We start from the raw sequence: 21,705 nt of genomic DNA, 5'->3' as shown, positions 1-21,705 counted from the left end.
CCTACTCTTGTGTGTTTTAATCTTGTGTGCTGCCCACGATGGCTAAGTTCCAACTCGCCTGCCTTTCAGTTTTACTACAGTCCATTATAACTAAGTTGAATCTTGCAAGAAAACAAGCACATTATATCAAAACATTTGTTATAAAGGTTATTTCTAACACTATCTATTGCAACCCCGCCGCGGTGGTCTAGTGGCTAAGGTACTCGGCTGCTGACCCGCAGGTTGCGGGATCGAATCCCGGCTGCGGCGGCTGCATTTCCGATGGAGGCGGAAATGTTGTAGGCCCGTGTGCTCAGATTTGGGTGCACGTTAAAGAACCCTAGGTGGTCGAAATTTCCGGAGCCCTCCTTTACGGCGTCTCTCATAATCATATGGTGGTTTTGGGACGTTAAACCCCACAAATCAACACTATCTATTGCAAGTCTATTGTTAGTTTACTTTGTTTTAATTTATATTTTGTTTTATTGAGGTTTGAGTGTACTGTAGTTATCCCTGAAGCTGTGTACACCTGATGTTATTTCTAACACTATCTATTCCAAGGCTATTGTTTGTTTACTTTGTTTTAGTTTATATCTTGCTGTATTGAGGTTTGAGTGTAGTGTAGTTATCCCTGAAGCTGTGTACACTTGATGTGACTGTGCACTGCCTTTAGGATCAGTGGCATCGCAAGGTTTCTAGACCTCACTTACAATAATAATCAGCATAATCATGTGACGTCGCGTTATGTGCAGTCTCACTGATGTCTTTACAATATCAGAAGGAGTCATTTTCGCATAACTTTATTGACACCGATGGTCACTCTTCTTGTTGGATGTAGAATCTAAAGCTTCTGCCTTAATAAACTGCAGCAATTGGCTGTGGCTGCTTTTTATTCCATTTGGTGACGACATAAGCTGTGAACACTATGTTGCCAACATCATGAACTACAATCGTTGCATGCGCAATGGCTGTAGTGTGCGAACCTAACATATTTCGTGCAATAGATTTGCATCCAATCCTTTTATCCGCCTTGTAATTTAGTATGGACTTTGTCAAATGTGTGCATCTCTATGCAGAGTGACTGAAGAACAAATATATTTTGAACTTGATTATGGAATAAGTCAAAGTACCGAACATGCAGCAAAGGCTTGAAAGTATAAATAAATGGTCTGATAATGTAGTTATCACAAAAGTTATGTTGGCAGAAAGCAGTGTCAATAGGCCAATTATGGCAGGAGGAAATGATGTCAGCCTATGGAACATTATTGGGCATTGAAGAATGATGTAAAAGAGCCATTAAGTGAAATAATGTGAAAGAGCAGTTAAGTGATTGTTGACTAAAAGGAGGTAATGGTATGAACAGTTCAGAAACAGACACCTTGTGTATTAGGAAAAAAACAGAGCTGAAAGAAGAGGGAACATGTTTGTGTACTGAAGCTTCAGAAAATGAGGGATGGCTAAAAATTTCTCTGTGCTTGTTCATTTCTTTTGGTTCGTGAACAGCACTCAACATGTGATCATAGCTTAGTTGGAAGCAGTGTTACGCCTCTTTCTATGGATTTCAGATTCCATGCACGTAAATTGTTTCCTATTTATATTACCCCTTTATAATACTGTCTATTAATTTATTTTCTTTATTATTTCTATTATTTATGCATTCACTTTTCTTTGTAGGTTATTCAAATCCCTGCAGAACCTGAGGGATATTATCACCAAGGGTTCACTGTATATGCTTCTCAATGCACCTTCACAAGGTGGCATTGAAGACGACCTCTTTGTCCTCCAGATGGTAAGAACTGTGTCTTCATGTCTTGAACGTTTTATAGTGAAGCCTTCGAACAGTGGGTCGTCCTCTCCAGCGCCTTCTAGTTGGTCGCCCTCTTCGAAAAAAAAGCAGCTCGTGCTGGGAGTCGGTCCCCGCATTGACTGTCGCTGTCGTGCACCATCGCCGAGTGTCCGCCGATAAACGTCTCAACAGTTTAAAGAGGGTTGCAGAAGTTGAGCGTAATGTAGTGGGTTCAATACCCAGTTATACCACGATGGGTGCATTCGGGTAGGAACCAATGCTAAAACACTCCCGTTTTATTATCTGCAAGGGAACAGTGAACAAATGTGGCTAAAAACGAGGAACACATTTGTACCAGCTGGCCTTTCCAGACACCCTTTTGCAATTTATGATCTGGCCCCACATCATGTAGTTGAACTTGATGTAGAGCCCTGCTCACTGCACCATCTCGTGTTGCTCATGTACTGCTTCAGTGTCAAGCACTATGACTTGATTTCATTTTATTTAGCTCGTGTCTCAGTAGAACAGATCGCTGGGCGAGTTGGTATGTGTGCATATTATAACTTCTTAGCACGCACAAAAAACAGGACAAGAAAGAGACGATAGTAGCGCTCGTCTGTCTTTTTCTTGTCCTGTTTTTTCTGTGCGCTAAAAAGTTATAATGTATATTGTGTCTGCTTGAAAGTGGACATATTACAAAGTCAATTGGAACTATGCAGACCCACACCTGTTCTGTTCATTTCATATCCTTTATTCTCTATATTTCTTGTTGTGCTATCATGCATTCTTTATTTATTAATTGTCACAGAAGATAACAACGCTTGAAAGTGCAACACACCCTGGACATGTCCGTTCATATTTACATGTCAGAGTCTGCTGTATTGGTCTTGCATTGTTTTCTTCTTCGTTCTCCTGTGTAGTTTTCTTTTAATGTGAGAGTTGGTTGAAATACTGAAGTGAAACGTGCCATAACACGGCTGTCGCGCTTTGTTCTAGGACGACGTTCGGGACACTCACGACGGTATGCCGCACAAGCAGCTTCTCTCCTTTACTAGGGAAGGGCGAATTAGGTGAGGCAAGATGTCTGGCATACTTTAGCATCACCCTACAATAACCCTGATTCTTTAGCCGATCTTGAGGCACTGTCTTGCATATGTTTGTCTTGCAGGTACGTCGTATTTTATAACTCCCTGACTGTGCCAAGAAACGAAATAGTCAGCCTACAAGTGTCAACTGCGTCCGTCGTGGTGATCGATGCCAACGGAAGCGTCGTTCCGAGCCAGCTTTCTCCTGTATGGAACAAGGAGGAGCTCATCAGAGGCACATTTGAGGTAAGCAGCATGGTGGAAACTACCGTAGATAGCAATTATTAATAGTGACATGGGGATCTATTATAGTATTTTATATTATGGTTTTAGACGAGGTGATACTGCATGTCGTTTTCATCCACTCAACTTGTGCTTACAAGGTAGATGAGACAGTAACCAGCTACGGTACATGTATATGTATATATTTCACTAGTAAGCCCACAATTGTACTTCATAGCAGGGGTGTGCGAATAGTGAAAATTAGAACCAAATAGAGTACGTATAGAATAATTTTCAAATATTAAGGCAGCTATTTTCAAAACAGTCCTAGAATTCTACAGCTTTTTTTTTAACTACTATTCATATACCACAGTTATGTAAACAGAGATAAGCTCGCATGCTGTAGTGGCTAGAGCATCGGAAGTATTTTCTAACTGAGAGCTGAATACAGCAGTTACTTCAGTATTCAAGGTGGTACTTTGTCACCAGCTTTTAATTAAAAACTAGGACCCCCATACTTCTGGAGAGTCATATGATGTGCAAGATGGCTTTAGTTCACTGTAGTGCCCAATCAACCAAGAGGTCGCTCATTTGCTTGCCGAAAACATCTTTTTGTTTTGCACACAACGAATAATTATAATAATAATGATAGTTATTATCATTAGGGGCGTGGAAATATATTTGCCATGGGTGCTGCCCTATCTAGTTACTCCACTGTTTATATACAAAGGCAAACCATAACCATGAGTCTATTCTTCAATTCTACATTGAATGGTTACAACAGTGTGTGACCCTGTTCTTTCTACACATGCTTACAACAGTTCAAAAAGCTTGTGATCCGATATCAGACAATAAAGAAAAGACATGTATATAATTTCTTATAATAAAGATGCTTTCAGTGTTTGATGCCCAATCAGAAACTGGAATATCATTAGCACTGACATGCAGGATTCATGTTCACAAAAATTGAATAACAATTCTTTCAATGTATGAAAGATACCAATTTTTTTAATGTCTCATACATTGATAAATATGCTTGCATGTTAATATTGCTGCTCTCAATGATGTATCTTATATCCCATACATCACTAAATGTGCTCGCATGTTAATATGACTGCTGTTGACGATGTCATATTTCTTGAACACTGATGATGGGAACTGGATTAAGAATATTATTGTCTATTAGTATTTATTTATTGACAGTGATATTCACACCAAAAAATTGCGAAGGTATTGCGTCATTTGAGAAGTCAATCAATGGACTGGGAAGACGAGTGAGCTTGAATCTTGACTTGGACTTTTCACAGAAATCAATTAGTAGGCTTGGAATCATGAGTGAGGAAGTTTACGCACCATCGATTGGGCTTTTGCAACATTGTAACATAGCAGTTCACAGTGCACAAATTCGAGCACAGTGAATTCTCAGTGGTGGGAGTGGTGCTTTAGTCTACTGAAAGGAACATAGGAAAGCATTTGAAAGCTTCCTACGCTAGATAGTCGTGACTTTTTGGTAGCTCTGTCATAGTATAATTCTGTTTACTCATTTCCGGTCCATACATTTTGGCACCCTTACAATGTTCACAAGCCGGCAAAAGAACAAAAGTAAAGCATGTATAATCACTTTGCTAAATTTCATGAGACAGTGTGTGAATAATCACAATATGCATTGGATGAAGAGTTATGCGAATATGAAGGTATGATTAGAGTGTATAAAGGTACGGAAACCTTAAAGAATTATCTTGGATTTTCTTGAGTTCTTTATCCAATCCCTGTGCCTCTGTTGCAGCTGTCCTTTATGGTCGACGTCCCACCCCTTGGTTTGGCCACGTACCGGGTGGAACACATCGAGGGAATCAGCGGCATGGTCTTCCGCGCTTCTGTCACGCTCTACAATACCGTTTCGGGTCCCGACACGTTGTGAGTGAACCTGCCGCGACATTTTTGTCTTGTATGGGCCGCTGCTTGGCCACATGCTGGGCATAACATTCCTTTGCATCCACAAACCTACGCACAATGTACCCTTCTCTGGTGCATGGAGTGCATGCCATGAGAACGCTCATCCTGCACTTTCACCCGAGATCCTTGCCGGCATTAGTGGAAGCCTTCTCTACGTCGTGCCTGCCAAGTAGTGATCTTCGACTTCTTGTACCTCCATGCTTTTCATGCTAGATGCTTTTCATTTTCACTGCAAAATATAGGCCATAAGTGATAAGTGGGACAGTAGGTGGCTTCGATGACATTTTTTTGTTAACAACCCATCACTTCATGTTTTTACAAGTGATCGAGCAGTGTCATTGTGGGAGAAAGCATCGAAAGGCTAGATGCTGAATGAGCTTGATCTTTGCTCTGGAAATCGTTTGGTATGTGGCGCAAGACGTATACAAAGCACTTGTAAATAGGGGTGTGCGAAATGGGGCTGAACTTGCAAATATTTTTCTAGTAGTTGACTATTCAATTTGATTCACACCAGAACTTTATGAAGTATTCAAACTTCTGATAATAAACAATTATTTATAATAATAGGAAACAAATATAATGAAGATGAATAGCATTGCAGCATGCATGGTCTTGCATTTTGGGGCACTGAAGTGTGGCACTGCCAGCCGCATCCACCAGTGCTCCAAGCGGTCACTGCGCGACGAGCTTGGTTGAGGGGCGGTGTTGGTCATGGCTTATGCGCAAAATGCCCGTCCATGGTTCTGAGAAGCCACCGGGCGACGCACTTTGTTGCTTGCTTCTGCACTTTTGCATGTCCACTAGCGCACTGCTCTTGCCTACATACTTTGGATTCTTGTACATCAGTGCCGTGAACAGAGTTAGGCCTTTCCACGACTCCAAGCAGTAACTCAGTCGCGGTGTGCATGGTCGTGGTGCTTGATGTTTCAATATACGTCATGCTCGATCACTATACATGAAGTCCGAAGTGGTGAAATGCAGAACGGTCAGTCCGAGACAGTTGTGAAGAGCGCAGGTGCCTTATCGTATACAGTCTCATCATTGAGCTTGTGCGCTAGGAGCTACGTAACTAGAGTGTCAAGCTAAGTGATCATCAGACAGTGAACACAGATTGAGTGCGAACGTGTCACTAAGTAGCGTGATTTTTGAGAGCTGGGATTCTAATACTCGCAAGCTGCAGACGACGCTCTCCTGGAACAAGGGTTGTACCAATTAAGGATGTGCTGGAGCAGCAAGATGGACATAGCCAATCAGAGCCCCCCTCAAAATGAACTTCAGACATTTGCTTTTTGTGTGCTTGTTTCTGAATGGGGGACTTAGCTGAAGTGGGAACTTCAAAGACCGAGAAATGCTTTTTTTTGATGGAGCTTAAAATGGCACCTTGTTGCACCATTGTGGAGCTATAATTTTTCTTTTAATGCAATTTTTTGTGATTTTAGGAATAATTTTGCCATCTCAGCAGGTGCGACATTTTTCATTGCACTTCGACGTAGTTTTCAGTTGGGATATTTTCTAACTGGGAAATGGGCTACAATAAACTGAAAATGCAATTTATTCAGTTCTTCATTAACGTAGCCCAAAGAAACTTTTTCATGTTTTTATCTTCTAATAATATGCTTGGGGATCCTCTGCGACTTTTCTTCTGTAATGTTGCTGTGAAGTATTTGAAAAATATTCCGATGTGATTCCATTCAGACCCAGACTTTATTATTCTAATTCGCTTCACGCTCGAAGTTTTGCTATTTACGTCGCTCTACTTACCAGCATCCATGAAAGATCTGCGATGACACAGTTCCTATAGTTTTTAATCATATACAAACAATAATATTCAGGTTATGTTGCCCGTACTTCTTTATGAGTTGCTTTATGTTACTGTTGAAAGCCTAAGCATTCTTATTTTAAGATCTTGTGTGTAAAAATAATGTAATCTCCATAGTGTACGTCTTCAGGGCTGTTACAAATGCTGAAGGATTGCTGAAATGGTCGTGTGATGGGCTTACTTTGTCAACTGTGTATTGCGGCCAATTTCTTTTCTCTGTCTTTCCTTCTGTTCAGATATTTCCCAATAGCACGTTCAGAATCGAGGGAAGATTTTCGTATACAAACACCGTATCTAGCAGCCACATTTTCACCCATCACAGGAATGCTAAAGGTATGTCAACTACCTCGCCTGGGAATACTTTTGACTTTTATTGTCCACACTAATTTTTTTTTTTTCACGCATAGAGCCACAATCTTTACAACTAAAATTTTGTATTTTTGGAGTTCATTTGTAGCCAGAGATCAAAAGGCACATTCAGGGAAAATATCCCTGTTTGTCGCAGCTTTTTTTATGTTGTAGTGAGATTCAGTTAGACGGTCGAACCCATATGTGTTAAGCCTACATAAACGAATTATTGTGTGTACTAAAGAGTTGTAAAATCTCCTTGAATTTATTTTCAATATAGAACATTTGTTATAAATTGGATTACCTATATATCTCTAGACTTCTTTTAAGATCTCCTTCAGGTTCAATATATCCAAGTTTGATGGTACGGTATATACACTTGTGTGAATGTATGAGTATCGAGCATAACTTCAGTGATGAATAATTTGTGTGTGGAAGTTGCTACTGCTCAGAACAAAATAGAAAAAGTTGATTACAATGTGGCAAGCTCAATGTTCATCATCGAACTATGCATACTTGATAGTGATGCTTACTGTGTACAATGCCTGCTCACTGCTGAGTTTAGCAGTATTTAAGTGCATTTCTTTGTTGTCAACTCTTTCAAATATACAAATGCAATGGCTGTTAAACCTTTTTTTTTTTTTGCAATGCTAATTTATTGTTCGCAATCGGCATGCATGAAAGCATTTTGCAGCAGTGTTGCTTAAATTCACAATTGTGAAGTTTTCATATAGAAACGCTGGACTGTGATTCAAAGTAGAGTGTAAATTGATATCTTCAATGACATTGATAACTAAACAGTCTTTCTTTTTTTTTTTTCAGCATGTTCTAGTAAAAGACCAGAATATAAGCTTAGATGTTGAGTCCGTGTTTGTAAAGTATGGCACTCGCCCCAAGAACAAGGATCGCAGTGGAGCCTACCTCTTCCTCCCTGATGATAAGGCCAGGGTAAGCAAAATGTTTGTTTCAAGTCATTTGAAACGCTCGATTGGTAGAAGGCATCGCCAATCTGTATGTTAGTTGTGATTACCTTTATTACTTGCGGAGTGTCATTACTGTTAGCGAACATTACTTGGTCGAATAAGCGTCATTTTCGGATGTAGATGTGGATATGTTGCTGCAACATTCCCTCAGATTTGCACTTTACGTACTTTCATCTCCATTGTCCCTTCAATACTTCTTAGTTTTCACAAAATTGAGCAGGAAAGAATTTCGCTTATAATGGCCACATGTTATCCCTTCTTCTTTTCTGTTACTTATACGCTACAGTAAAACATGCCAATTAACGTCTTCTATACTTTCCATTGCTTCAATGTTTATTGGTTTCATTTGGTTATGTCTGACAAAGAAACAAGCCTTTGATCCAGTTCTCTTCGTTCTTAGTTTCTGTGTTTACCTTGAGGCTTGTTGTTGTAGTTTTTGCTGCGGAGCCATGTGCAACATGACACTACAAAAAAACTGCTTATATTCCACCATGTTATCATTTCTTCGAATAAATGCGTCTAGGCAGAGTATTTCCATGATGTTCTCATTGTGACCTTGCATGTACCTTTCCACTTTTCTTCCGCATGTGGCGAAACTTGACCGGTTCTCGGGATTTTTATAGCCAGAAATAGAGACCCTTCATAGGTCACACTTTTTCTCCGTGGTGATAGAGAAAAAAAGGGGGCGCTGGATTCTCCTATCATTGCCAAATTGTTTTAGGTGTAGAAAAATGGTTTCACTGCAGCAAGAATTCAGAAGCCTTCCTTTCGTGCCTTCAAAGCTCATGTGTATTGGAAGTACTTTCACCCTGAAAACATAATCTGTGGCAGTGATTGCATGATACAAAGCACAAATAGAACGTGTACTTTCCCTTTTTCTGGTGTTTTTTTCATACACTTTTGCGGCAGCCTGCTGTGTTTATGGATCAATCAATCATTTATCATTGCTAGACTGCAATACCAATACAAAGTGTGATACTGCAGAACGAGGTCTCAAACTAAGAACTGCGAGGGGTGTCTGTTATGAGATGTATAAAAATGTAGCACAAATCGCAACTAAGGAAAAAACATGAGGAGAATACAAATCAGCGAAACAGATGTAATGAAGACATCGTGGTTACCGGCTGAAAACGTCTTGTTTTATGTTTTCTTTTAGGAACTGGTCTACGATCCACCTTACATTCGTGTCACTGAAGGCGTGCTCTTTTCCGAAGTCGTGGTGTTCCTGCCGAATGTTGACTTCACTGTCAGGGTCAAGAACTCTCCAGGTCTTTCTCCTGACTTTGGTGTACCTATGTTTTAGTGAATTTTTTGGAGTACCAAACACTCTGGCATGTCATTTTTTATAACCCCACATGCAATTGAATGCAGCACATTCCACATTTTTTTTTTTTTGTCAGTATATCTAACCTGCTTGTGCAAGAAGAGTTGCTCAGTGGAACATGTTTATAATACATGGTAATGATCATAAATATTGTTGCTTCAAAATGGAATATAGAAATAGGACCAAAATAAACAATCGTAAGAAGGCATGCTTGGTTTAGCTTTGTGCAGTTTTTTTGCCACACTATTTTTAGAGAAAATATAAAGCACAGCCGAAATTTCAGATTGCAGTTGGGGACACCTTAGTTTCCTGCAATGAAGTTACTTAGCAGTAATTGTAACGCTGTCCTGTATGAAATTTTTTTTTCGTGTTATTTTTAATACCTGAACGACTGTGTTAACTGATCTCTTGTGGTGGCATGTGAATGCCTTGAATGAAAAAAGAAGCATTCGAGTTATCGGATTTCAAGGTCAAATTTTGTTTTGAAAAGCAGCTTAGGTGCTATGCTCGAGCGAGGTAATTAAAGAGCAACAAGAATCAAAGGTGCATTCATTTCCACTGCCATATGGTCCGGTGCCGAAATTCTGCGAAAGTCCCCAGTACAATTTTGTGAGGCAATTTACTGTCCATTTGTGGTTCTAAAAAAGGTATTTTCAAGTGATAACTTAAGAATATAGAAAAAGGCATTGTTACTGAATGTTTCACAAAAATGAATTATATTTTTGCTAAGTCATTACTGCTTCACTGAGAAATAAATACCCTATTTACTCGCGTAATGAATGCACTCTCATAATAAATGCACCCCCAACTTCAGTAGTCAAAATCTGGCTTTTTGTATCTCCTGTGTAATAAAAGCACCGCCTACATTCGTCCGCGGCAGTCCCGCCGACACCTGGCGCCTCTTTGCCCGTTGGTTTCTTTCATTTTTTTATTATTATGCCGACTCCCTTCAGCCGCCTCATCTCGCTCCCTTCCTCTCCCCCTTCGCCTGCTGCCGCGCCCCGTATTGTTATCTCTATCTGCGTGCAGCATGTCCATTGCCTTTTTCTTTATTATCTGTGCACCACAGCGGGGTTCACGAACGGTGTGAGTGTAAAGACATCACAACTGATTAGCACTCAGCGAGCGAAGGTTAACTGCCCACGCCACCAGGCAGTCGCTTCCTACAAAAACGAAACATTAAGGCCCAACCTAATGCCTGTGATTTTCAAGCGACGACAGCAGGATTTGCTGTCGTCATGGCTGTCGCGAAGGGCCATCGTCGCCGTTGCGTTGCAGGTTTCTGAAAAACCCGAAAAAATCGCTTGATGCCCAGAAAAGATTGTGACGATTTCTGCAACATGGTAGCACCCTCGTTTCTCGCTTGGGTTGCAATTCGCTCTTCATGCTTGTTATCCATGCATACCTCAAGGAACGCCTTTTCTACTCTAACAATTCCCTTGTAAACAGCGAATCGACAGTTGTATCTTGTTGTTAATCTTGTGACCGGTGGTTTATCATGCTTCAGTGGCAGCTTGCTGCAACATCAATGGTGGCGGCGTGGTCGTCATTCGCGGTTGCCATAAAGTCAGCAAAGTTCGTTTCTGGGTGCACGTTTCTGGGTGTCCTTTGAGATCACTGCAGATACCACTGTTTTGGTTAAGTGAGTACGAGAAAAGAAAGCCGCAAAACGCTTTCATGGAGTGCGTGAGCGGCGCAGAGTCAGCTTTAAGAAGATGGCTCCTTCAGCTATGGTAGAGGAGTGAAGGGCAACAAAGAAACTGTTTCCAAACAGTGTACGTGTGTGTCGTTAGGCTAAGCAACCTAGCTTGTGTTTTTTTTTTTCGTGCTCCGGTTTTTCTAGAAAAAAGTGTTCAATACGCGAGTAATTGCGGTATCTCAACAACATTCTAATCTAAAGTATTTCAACATCACAGCAACATGCAAGCGTGTATTGGAGCACAGCAAATGACACATTTTTGATAGCAGATATCATTGACATGTGGTATATGAGGGAAATGACACAGTTTACATAAGAGCATCTTCTCTCGTAAAAAAAAAAAAAAATGTGTGCGACACTGTACAGATTAGTGACAGTGGTCGGCTGCAAGTGGATTTTTCTCGCAAATCTCAATGTACCTTGCTAAGTTCTACTAGTAGGTATCCGTCAATGAGTGACTTACCATTAGTAAAAAGTATGGAATTTAAGGCTACAAAATCTGACTGTGCAGCTGTTTGTTCTTTTGTAGGCATCGATGGCATTGGCCTTGACATCAAGAACGTTGTGGACATAAGGAAATCGGTGAACGAGGAATTGGTAATGCGTCTTAAGACGGGTGTCCACAACGTGGGACCCGAGTTCTACACTGATGTCAACGGGCTTCTGGTTTGTGTCTATTCACTTGGTTGTTTTTTACTAAATTCTGTGTGCCTTTTTTTTGTGTTTTGACATAGTCACATCTTTATGTGCACGAAACCTCATTTGGAGTACACATTCAGTCAAGTACTTAAGCCTGTTTGTTTTTTCTGTTTTTACATCGCTTTATAGAAGGATGTTGGAATCCAAATGATTCATTAATCAGTGTCTTAGCGTTAAGGGATGACACTTGCTCTACTCATGTGTCTTGATGCGTAGAATTCAAATATTCATTTAACTTTTCTTTGTATACTTCCTAATTTTTAGTGAATCGCTTTAATTTTCTAAGACGTGTAAACCGTTGCGTATAATACTGCTGAGGGTAATCTTTGTAAGCTATACTACAAACTTTCATATTAGCAGCCTTAAAATACTAGTGCATTAACTGACGATTCATGTACCGTGCTGTTCGTGGCTGCAACTAATTATGAACATATCTCTGTCAAACATTTTTGGCTTGCCACATGCAGAGCCTAATATTCCAGGTGATGCTGGAGAGCCGCACAATCCAAGACCTGGGTCACTTTTGATGAACAATGATGGTGTTTGATCTGTTACACTTTTCCTATTAAATATCTCCTTCGCAAGTGTTTCATAGCTGCTCTATTAGGTTTTCGGGCCTAAATTCTTTATGTCAAAGCTGTTCTGTGGCTCTGCTGTCTTAGTCCAAAGTTCTAAATTTCGTTGCCTTTGATCTTTATCCATTCCCTTTTTTGCAGCGGCTAGTGTACATCCAGTAACAGTTTTGTTTTTATCTTTCCGTTAGATGGCAAGGCGGCACACCCTGGCGAAGCTCACGCTGCAGGGCAATGTCTATCCGATGCCAAGTATGATGTTCATTCAAGATAACAGCACAAGGCTGTCTCTACTGTCAGGCCAGCCTCTGGGTACCACTAGTCTGTACACTGGTGAGCTTCAGTAACGTCCTATGTAGCACTCTATTCATTCTGCTTTGTCTGACGTAGGCATATTAGGCTGGCAAACAGAATTGATGGTGTTATGAAATGCTTGATTTTTATTCGTATTTGTTGTATTGACCATCTCTTCTCTTATTTGAAATTACCTGAACCGGTGACGTCTACTTGATAAACCAATGTACAAGGCAGCTAAAATTGCCTGTGGCTATTTAAATAACTGAATAAGCTTTATAAAAAGTTTTTACGCTATGGTTGCTGCTAGTGCCTGTCGTGCTGTTTGCCTGCAAAATAATTTCTGCAAGTCATTAGTGTTATATAATATTATATAATTATATAATATAATTATATTTATATAATATGTTATATTATATAACATATTTAATTTATATAATTATATAATAAGTAGCACTATCAAATTTTATTATTTTGTAGCTGCGACTGTAGTAGTTTTTATTACATAATGGTTGCAATTTTTAAATGCAGTCAGCCTAATGCGAAATGAGTCAAGTACTCCTAAATGAACACACAAAGGATGTTTTATGCCAGTGGGTTTAAACCAGACATGGTTTTCACTGATTTGCAAGAAATGCTTATGCAATGAAATGTGGCAGGAAGGCATGAGTCTATGCAGAAGGCTAGTCCAAAAGTCAATAGAGGCTAGATAGAGGCTATTGGGACCATATCTCACACAGAGGGAATCGCTTTACCACTGGCAGCATGGCAACCTATTCTTTATTTTTCTTCATATTTATTTATTTATTTATTTGCAGTGTTATGATCTAATACAAGGGTTGCTTCCTAGAAAACATTACAGTATTAAATTGTCTAAATCTGCTAGTTCTTGGTTACTCGGCTACATTTACTTTTGCAACTTTATTTCGGTCACACCGCTGTGATTTTCTGGTATGATACGAGTATTCTGTACTGTCACATCAGTTTACAACATGGCAATTAGTATACCTTAGCCAAGTTATCGTGTAGGAAGCATAAGGTGCATGAAAGGCAAGCATTCAATGCAAGCATTCAATGCAAGAGGGCACATATGGTAGAAGACCTACACACAATGCAGCTGCGTGCAGAAGCAGACCGCTACCTGGATTGTGAGTGATGATCATCTTCGTGAAGAAGGATCAGAGGCTTAATGACGCATTCTTTGAACAATTATGCTGTGCCTCTTGTTTGTCAGCGTGTGCTTGTACTAGTATCTTCATACGTTCCTCTTATTGAATACTCTAGAGTCATGTTCTGGAAGAGAGAGTTTTACTGTAACATACCTCTTTTTGTAGACACACATAAGCTCGCACTCCACATTTTGCTTGTTTAGGTCTTGTGGACGTGTTTCTGGATCGGCGTCTAAACCAGGATGACAAGCGTGGCCTGCAACAGGGCCTCATGGATAACCTCAAGACGCCCAGTCAGTTCCGGCTTCTGGTGGAGAGATTTTCCACTGAATCCCAGGTCAGTGTCTTGCAGCGCTTGAGCATCTCTGGGTTGCCCTTGATGAACAGTTTCTGTACTGTTGCAGAGAAAAGAAAGGCGAACAGTGTAAAGCATGGCTTTCGGCATAATCACCAGCATGTCTTCACTGTTTCTGCGCAAATCTGTTTTCAGCCAGCATCACCATAATGCTAGAATTTCGCTTCGGCTGGCACTGTCACACACCATGTGTTCAGAGTGCCAGGCATAACTAGTGGATGATAAGGAGCTGCGGCGAGATTGCTCCAGCCGGAGCAATATTATAGTGCTACGGATGGTGTCGGCTGAAAGCACAGGATTACCAAACTACAGTCGCGGCATATCAGAGTATGACTGTGTCAATAGCCACGCTTTCCTCCGTTCACCTTTCTTCCCATCTCGATAGTACTTTTCCTTACGAGTTAATGTTTTCAAATGTATCGATAATATTCACGGAATATGTGCACGTAGTTTCTTTTGACGAGTAGTGCACACTGTTTACTATCTTCTGTTACAAGGTGGATCGAATGCAGACGGCCACTTTTGGAGCTTGACAGAGCAGACGAGTAGAGGGTATAGCATAGAAGAAAAAAATGACAGACGTTCAATCTATTATTACAGGGAAGCAATGTCCCTAAAAGAGCAGCATAAGGATGTTTGTCCAAGTAGGAAGCGAGTGTCTAATAAGCCTCAGGGGCCAGTAGCTGGGCAGTTAACCCTAGACAAAGGGGTGAGCATCCCAAGGGGAAGAGCAGGCTCCATGTCATGCACACACGCTTTATGCTCGTGCATAAAACTTGCAGGGCACTTGGGCATAATCGGACCGTCTTTGTATCGCCTTCCCAGTTGATAGCCTCGCTTCACTTGGCCGACACCTACAAACCAACAAAGGAAAGCCCACCTGTGGGCCCCTTGTGCAGTAGTGGGTTTTCTGTCAAGCCGTTGAAGAACCTCCTAGATGTGCGCATGACCAATGCTAAGTGGTGTATACGAATAGCTTGGCGTTAGTATGCTAGAGCAGTGGTTCTCAGCCATGGATGTGTCAGGGACCCCTTGGGGACTGGCAGAAGTGATGTGGGACCCCTTGCAACGGAGGGGAGGGAGGGGAAGTACGTAAGTAAGTTAACATAACTGGAGCGTCAAACAAGTGCCTTTTATTGCAACCAAAAGCATCAAACAAACGTGCCACATCTTCATTTTGGACAGTTCATCAATACGTGGCACAGTCACGCTTAAATAAAAATGTGGGTGGGAGTTCCGCACATCATAGAAATAGCTTCGCAGACCCCCATTTGAGAACCACTGTGCTAGAGGATTTATGCATGATGACACGTCGGCTAAGTGCACCATGCAGTCGAGCAAAGGATCGCAGGTTCAAATCGCAGATCCAGTTTGAACCGAAGATTTTTTATTATTTTTATTTTCGCGTGTACCTTGAATTATTGTTCCTGGACAGTGCTGCACTTTACGCTCGCAAGCAAGGACACCTACAATGCCTACACAGAAATTACTGCAAAATTTCACTAATGTGTTAAAACGGTGCATGCTCTTCAACACACCCAAGGGATTTCAGTATTCAGACTTTGTGCCAAGTTTAGCATTGGTTTAAATTCATAGAATCGCCATTCACATACAATGGCAAAATGTAACAATTAGCAAAACCATTTGATTACTTAGTTGTTGATCCAAAACAACACCTGGCTCTTGTGTGTGTGGTGATTTACCTCTTCTGAGCTAGTCTTATTGCCAGAGCAAGTTCAATGGCACAAGCAGTGATTACTTTCCTGCAATGTAAAATTGTCTCGTTAATAGGCAAAATTTTTTTATCGCATGTCCTTTTCTGTGTATTGTTTCGTGTGTCTATATTATCTGTCACATTGTTTCGAAATTCTAGGTTGCTTCACAAAAGAAACCAGTAAGTTGTCACGTGGTACTTTGTTCCCATTACTATTCACAGCACCTTCTTCGTTAAAATTATTATCGACGATAGAAGTATGCTTGCTTTTGGTTTTGTTATAGCGTGCTTCAGATTTTGCATGCACTATATGCACTGGTAGAGTACCTTGCTGACTGAGTAGCAATCGTTTTAAAGCATTTCACAAGTTGAAACACTTTAGGCCGTGTGGGTTGATCCGCTTCGCTGCTCATAGCATGTTTCTAAAGTCAAAGCTCATTCAGTAGCTGCAGGGAGAGAGTGCTAACAGTAAAAGAGCTTAGCATGTTAATGGTAACTTGATTCGCAAGCACCATTCAATGTGTCTTGCTATAGCACAGACAGTCATTATCTGGCTTGCTTGCATTCTTTTCCTTAAAAACTCAGTGTTTGCTCTTTCACAGTCAAGAATTGCTATGTTGCACTAATAACGCACACAACATTTGTGTTGTGGAAGTATTGGGCTGGCAGTGTTAAAGCAAGAAAAGTCACACAAAATAAATTTCTATTATATTACTCAAGAAAAAAAAATGCATTCCAAACAAGATGCAACTGTTTTAACAGGTAACCTTGAAATGTTATACTCTGTCCATATGGCAGTTCGTGAAGCACTCTCAGACTCAAGAAAAGTGCCCGTGCGGCATTGGCGAGAACCGAGCTCAGTGGCAGTGGCAGTAGGAAAGTATACCATGAACTAATGTCTAGAGCCAGGTTAGTGCGATATGTCCGTGCTCTCAAATTGAGCCATGCGTGTCTGGCATTGTGTTTGGAACAGGATCAACGACAGACACGCGTTCAGCTTGGGCCGAAGGCCTTTTTCAGGGCTCACAAGCAAGGAGGCGGCAAGAAAAGACGCAAGTTCAATAAGCGTCGTTTCACCATTCGAGAAGTTCTTCTGGCAGCTGACTCGAGCCACTGGGTTAAAGGGGTATGTATGACACGTGAGCTAGCTAGAGGCGAGAGCCCTTGGTTGTTGTAATGGCCAACAGGCACTGGGCATTTTATAGCCTTTTTGCTGTTGCTATGCCACATTAAGAAAGAAAGATGGAATGTGGCGGGCCCTCACGTGCGAAGTTCACGAGCATGTTCACTCTGGGACGTGACCTTGTTTGTTCAGACATGCTCAGAGCTTGCATGCCTGCATACCCAGAAGGCATCGCAATCATACAGCTGCGTACTGCAACCACAACCTACTCATTCTTCAAGTACTGTTGCAATTGTAATTAATTTTTGTATTTGTGTACAAGGTGCTCACCAGCAGACTGCCAGATTACAGCCATCTTCACTGTACTTCATGGTAGTAGTCATTTTTAGTTTCTTTCGTGAATTTTTTAGTTTATAAAACCAAGTAAACATTGTTTTTACGAATTGAAGAAAAATGACATTTGCAACAGCCGTCGGAATCGTCTCGAGACAAACAATGGGTGGAATAAACTCGCATTTTTCTCTTTTTTTTCTCCCTGTGAACAGAAGGAGACTGCATCAGTCAGTCATCCGTCTCTTCTGGCGCACCATGCATCCCTCAGCCTGCTGCATCCGCTGTTCACACTGATCCACAGTCGGCCTCAACGCATGTCTGACCCGCCCCTCAAGAGCGTCTTCACACCCTTGGGTGGCCCCTTGCCCTGTGATTTACACCTCATGAATCTGCGCACGCTGGCCTTACCCAGCACAGGCCCAGTGGGTGCCAAGTAAGTTCTCATAGGTTTCTCTAAAAATAAAGCTTGGTTTTATAGCCTCCATTTTATATTGACCAGTTCTTTCTCGTGTAGTCTCTCTATTGTAGTTCTTTATCGAGTAGTCTCTTCTCTTGTATTCCTTGTACCTTCTGGTGATTCGGTCATTCTGGTGCAGGAACAGGCTCTGCAACTTCCAAGTGATAACACTCCGCATTAGTGCATTTACAAGCTGCTAAGTCTCTTGTGAGTGAAGAAGTCCGCACACATTGCCTGCAGTATCTATTTCAATTAACAGATTGCTAGTAATAGGCTCCAAAAGCACCATTTAAATAGTATTATAGTTAGAAGCTTCCCTGCAATCACCATATTGTGATTGGCATTTATGCAGGGCTCCAGTCAGGCGGCATGGTCCGTTTACTTCTTCGTTGTGCTACATTCTGTCCATGTTTCTCGGTTCCATGGCACCGTACTGTGAAACTAAGTAAATTTTCGCGATTTTGTTCAGATTTGTCTTCATAAAGCACACCCATTTATTGGCTTCTGCCAAAAGCTTTCTTAGCCATGACAGATGTCTGTTCATTTTATAGCGTTTCTTTTGTTAAATCTTGCTTTGAGGATGTACGTATATTGAGGGAGAAACTTACATCGATTTTGCATGCAATACAGGGCACCTGGCAGTCTGTTTGCGTTGCATTACTCATTGCATTATTCGACATACTCTGGTCACATACTGGTGCACTGTCGTTAATTTCATTTGTATTTATAATTATAGTTATAAAATACAGCTAATGTTTACAGGAATATGATATTTTACATATACAATCGGCAAAACAGTTGCATCGTCATATCTGCCGCATAGCATCAGGCCTTAACATAATGAAGGTAGCATAACACAGGAAACTGTCATAGGAGTAGCTTAGAATCTTGCTTTTATGAGCAATTTATGAATGGAAATCATTACGTAGGAGATCTCGTATTTGTTGTAAGGTTACCTTAACTGTGCCGCTTTTTTTTTTTTTCGATTCTTCTACGTCATTACTTTTACTTTACTTTTCATTTCTCAAACAGACCAGAGTTGTCCTGGACCCCTAGCAACACAACAGCCATGTTCTTGCACCGCCTGCCCCATGACTGCCGGCTGCGATCATATGCCATGCGGTGTACCCTGCAGACCGATTCTATGGTGCGTAGAGCAGTAAGATGTTTTAGATGCGAACCAGCTTATGGTGGGGCCTGTGTCCATCCGTCCCTCACATAATTCCAGCGGCGTCAACCCCCTACTGCGCATGCGCATTCCCCCCCCCCTCTCTCTCCTCTAGGAATCATCTACTCTACGAAGCGGCGCCCACGACGGATGGTGTGAAAGCTGCGTACTCCACTGAGAGCGTCACGGTAGTTTAGCGGTATAAAAATGTCGGAGCGCTCGCGCTTCATTCGCTCCGGCGCAACGCTGCAATGAGCACCAGCGTCAACACTACCGCCAGTGTCAGCGTTAGTGTCAACACAAGCTCTCAATAAAGTACCCCATCTCCCACTCAAGTAAACCATCTCCCTGCTCCCCTGCTGCTTCGCTTCCACACATGGTTCCCTTTAGCGCAAGATGGTGTCATTTTTTCTTTTGCTTTCCACTTAGAACACCTTTTTAAAGGTGTCATAATGTTGAAGCTTTCTAATGAACAGGCATGTAATGAATTCCCCAATATAATTAAGCAAATTCAAGAGTTTTCGTCCATCTGAGAATGTGAAAGCTCACAGGGTTCCTTACACATTGGTCTAAGATGACTAAAAGGAGAAATTCATCTTCTCTTTCTTTTCAGTTGATGTATTGATCCTCTCCCAACTTTAAAACCTTTCTGCACTTTACATGTTTTTGCAATGGCTCCTTTGAGCAAGCAACAATGTAATGTCATAGCATCATAAATTTGGCGATTTGAGACTTTATGATTGTGATGTCAATATAATGCATAACATGCAAAACAAAGTAATGAATGGGAAAGAACAAGATAATGACACTGAAAGCAACAAGAAAAAAAGTATGAGAAAACATCATCGCTAGTAGTGATATAGTTAATGACGAACTTCGCACTCTCCTGGCACCACTACCTGGCACTGTTCGGTGGTGCATATTGGGAAGCTTATTCTACATTGAAATTGTGTATGGAAATGAAAGGCATGTAAAAATATTGTTCCTGCAACTTATTGTATGTCGCTGATATTAAATGCCCAGTGGCTGCTTGACATTGAAATGGAGTCCATGTCAATGTTGCAAAATATCAATCCAGCTAGAGTTTGAGAATAATTGGTGTTGGAAATACAACGTTCCACTAAGCCGGAGAACCTTCATCTCTACTGTTAAAAGCTCGGTCATTTTACTTAGTTGCTGTGAAAAGCAATATTTTTTTTTATCACACATTGCACTACTTTTGGTTGCGATATTGAAAACCATGATCTTTTGTGGGTTAACTGCGATAAATATACACTTGACATTTTGCTGTTGAGCACTGGCTGAAAACTTTCTCTAGGGAACAAGCGCGACTGGTATGAGATGTAGCAGGTGTGAATTCTTTACACATATGTAGGAATCATACATGCGTGTATTCACAGTACATCAGTTTAACAATGTTTTTGTCCGTGAATTCTATTACATTCCATGTTGTCGAGTTTTTTTGTTTAGCAGGCCCTGGTTTGATGTGGTTGTTTTACTCCTGCATGAATCAAGTGCACCCATTGGAAACGCGCCTAGGACCACTCCCTTAAGCAGTTTTCTGTTTTGTCGTTTTCGCCGTTGTAGCAAGCCTTGATTAAAGCTGACCAGTGCTGCTTGTTGCCGAGGGCCACTATACCCTGTTTTGTTTGTTTCAGACCACGCTCGCGGACATGTTTCCCGAATACTTTGGACCAAGCGTGGAGGAAACCACGCTCTCACTTCTACGAACGATCTCGTCAACGTCCACCAAGACGTCCCGTCTGAACTTGCCTTCACCTGCCGAGATGGCTGCATACAAGCTTCAGCGGCGGTGAACACCCGACTACTCCCTAGATTAACCATTCCCTTTTTGCATCATCTACTTGCCAAAACAAAAAGATGCGGGGAGAAATCTGCTCCCTTTGCTTAGGAATGGCCAAAACTGATCACCACCGTGTGCATATTCCGCAGACAAGTTGACAGATACGACGCTACTACTTTCATGTTTTGCTGTCGGGCAAAGCAAGCGTCAACGGATGTGTGTGCGACAGGGAGTGCTCGGTACGTGCTGGCCATTCGATGCTCAAGTCTTCCCCAGTCTACCTTCACCACGTTGGACTCCTGCCGAGTTTTCTTCAGTGATACTATTTTTTCTTTTTTGTTTGGTCTTCACTATTGTCCGAACAGTCGTATTTATTTTCTGCCCATTTACTTCATATTCGTGTTGCATTTGATTCTATACTTCCCTTCGAAAATAAGGTGCCTCAATGTACCAAAAAATATTATTATTACCAGATAGATCTTATAAACTATTTATATGTTACGTAAAGCCGTAGAATTATTGAATTCACGTTTCGTTTGACTGTGAAGTTGCCACACACATTCACATGTGGCGACCATCTAGTTGACTGTAACTTGTGAAAGGAAGCTTAAAGCAAGCTGCTTATTTAACCTGCCAGAAACTACTTTATTATGGAGAAATTCTTGTATGGGCTGGGAGGCCAGAAATGAGTTTCTTTTAGTGTTGATCTATTATACTTATGTTTAAATATAAATTATTTTATTTCATACATATGATGACCCTAATGGAACCAGTACTAGTGACGCAAGACTGTTTGGCACTTGGCACTAACAAACA

At 41.2% G+C, this 21,705-nt stretch overlaps 1 protein-coding gene across 2 annotated transcripts in view; it reads left to right on the top strand.

Moving 5' to 3' along the window:
* The window catches only part of LOC119172694 (alpha-mannosidase 2), a 72,238-nt gene extending 51,316 nt beyond the window's left edge, over window positions 1-20,922 (top strand). For both annotated transcript variants that reach the window (XM_075892865.1, XM_075892866.1), the window contains exons 12-24: window positions 1,654-1,768; window positions 2,762-2,835; window positions 2,934-3,096; window positions 4,859-4,989; window positions 7,084-7,180; window positions 8,018-8,143; window positions 9,335-9,446; window positions 11,731-11,867; window positions 12,664-12,805; window positions 14,139-14,272; window positions 17,673-17,893; window positions 18,950-19,064; window positions 20,744-20,922. In XM_075892865.1, coding sequence (XP_075748980.1) covers window positions 1,654-1,768; window positions 2,762-2,835; window positions 2,934-3,096; window positions 4,859-4,989; window positions 7,084-7,180; window positions 8,018-8,143; window positions 9,335-9,446; window positions 11,731-11,867; window positions 12,664-12,805; window positions 14,139-14,272; window positions 17,673-17,893; window positions 18,950-19,064; window positions 20,744-20,902 — 1,726 coding nt within the window. In that variant the 3' untranslated portion in view covers window positions 20,903-20,922. The remainder of the gene's footprint in view (window positions 1-1,653; window positions 1,769-2,761; window positions 2,836-2,933; window positions 3,097-4,858; window positions 4,990-7,083; window positions 7,181-8,017; window positions 8,144-9,334; window positions 9,447-11,730; window positions 11,868-12,663; window positions 12,806-14,138; window positions 14,273-17,672; window positions 17,894-18,949; window positions 19,065-20,743) is intronic.
* The last annotated feature ends 783 nt before the right edge of the window (window positions 20,923-21,705 follow it).

This window comes from Rhipicephalus microplus, chromosome 4 (genome assembly GCF_043290135.1).
Source record: "Rhipicephalus microplus isolate Deutch F79 chromosome 4, USDA_Rmic, whole genome shotgun sequence".
Taxonomy (NCBI): Eukaryota; Metazoa; Arthropoda; class Arachnida; order Ixodida; family Ixodidae; genus Rhipicephalus; species Rhipicephalus microplus.
Note: the sequence above shows the minus strand (reverse complement) of the source record. Positions and strands in the feature narration are given on the sequence as shown.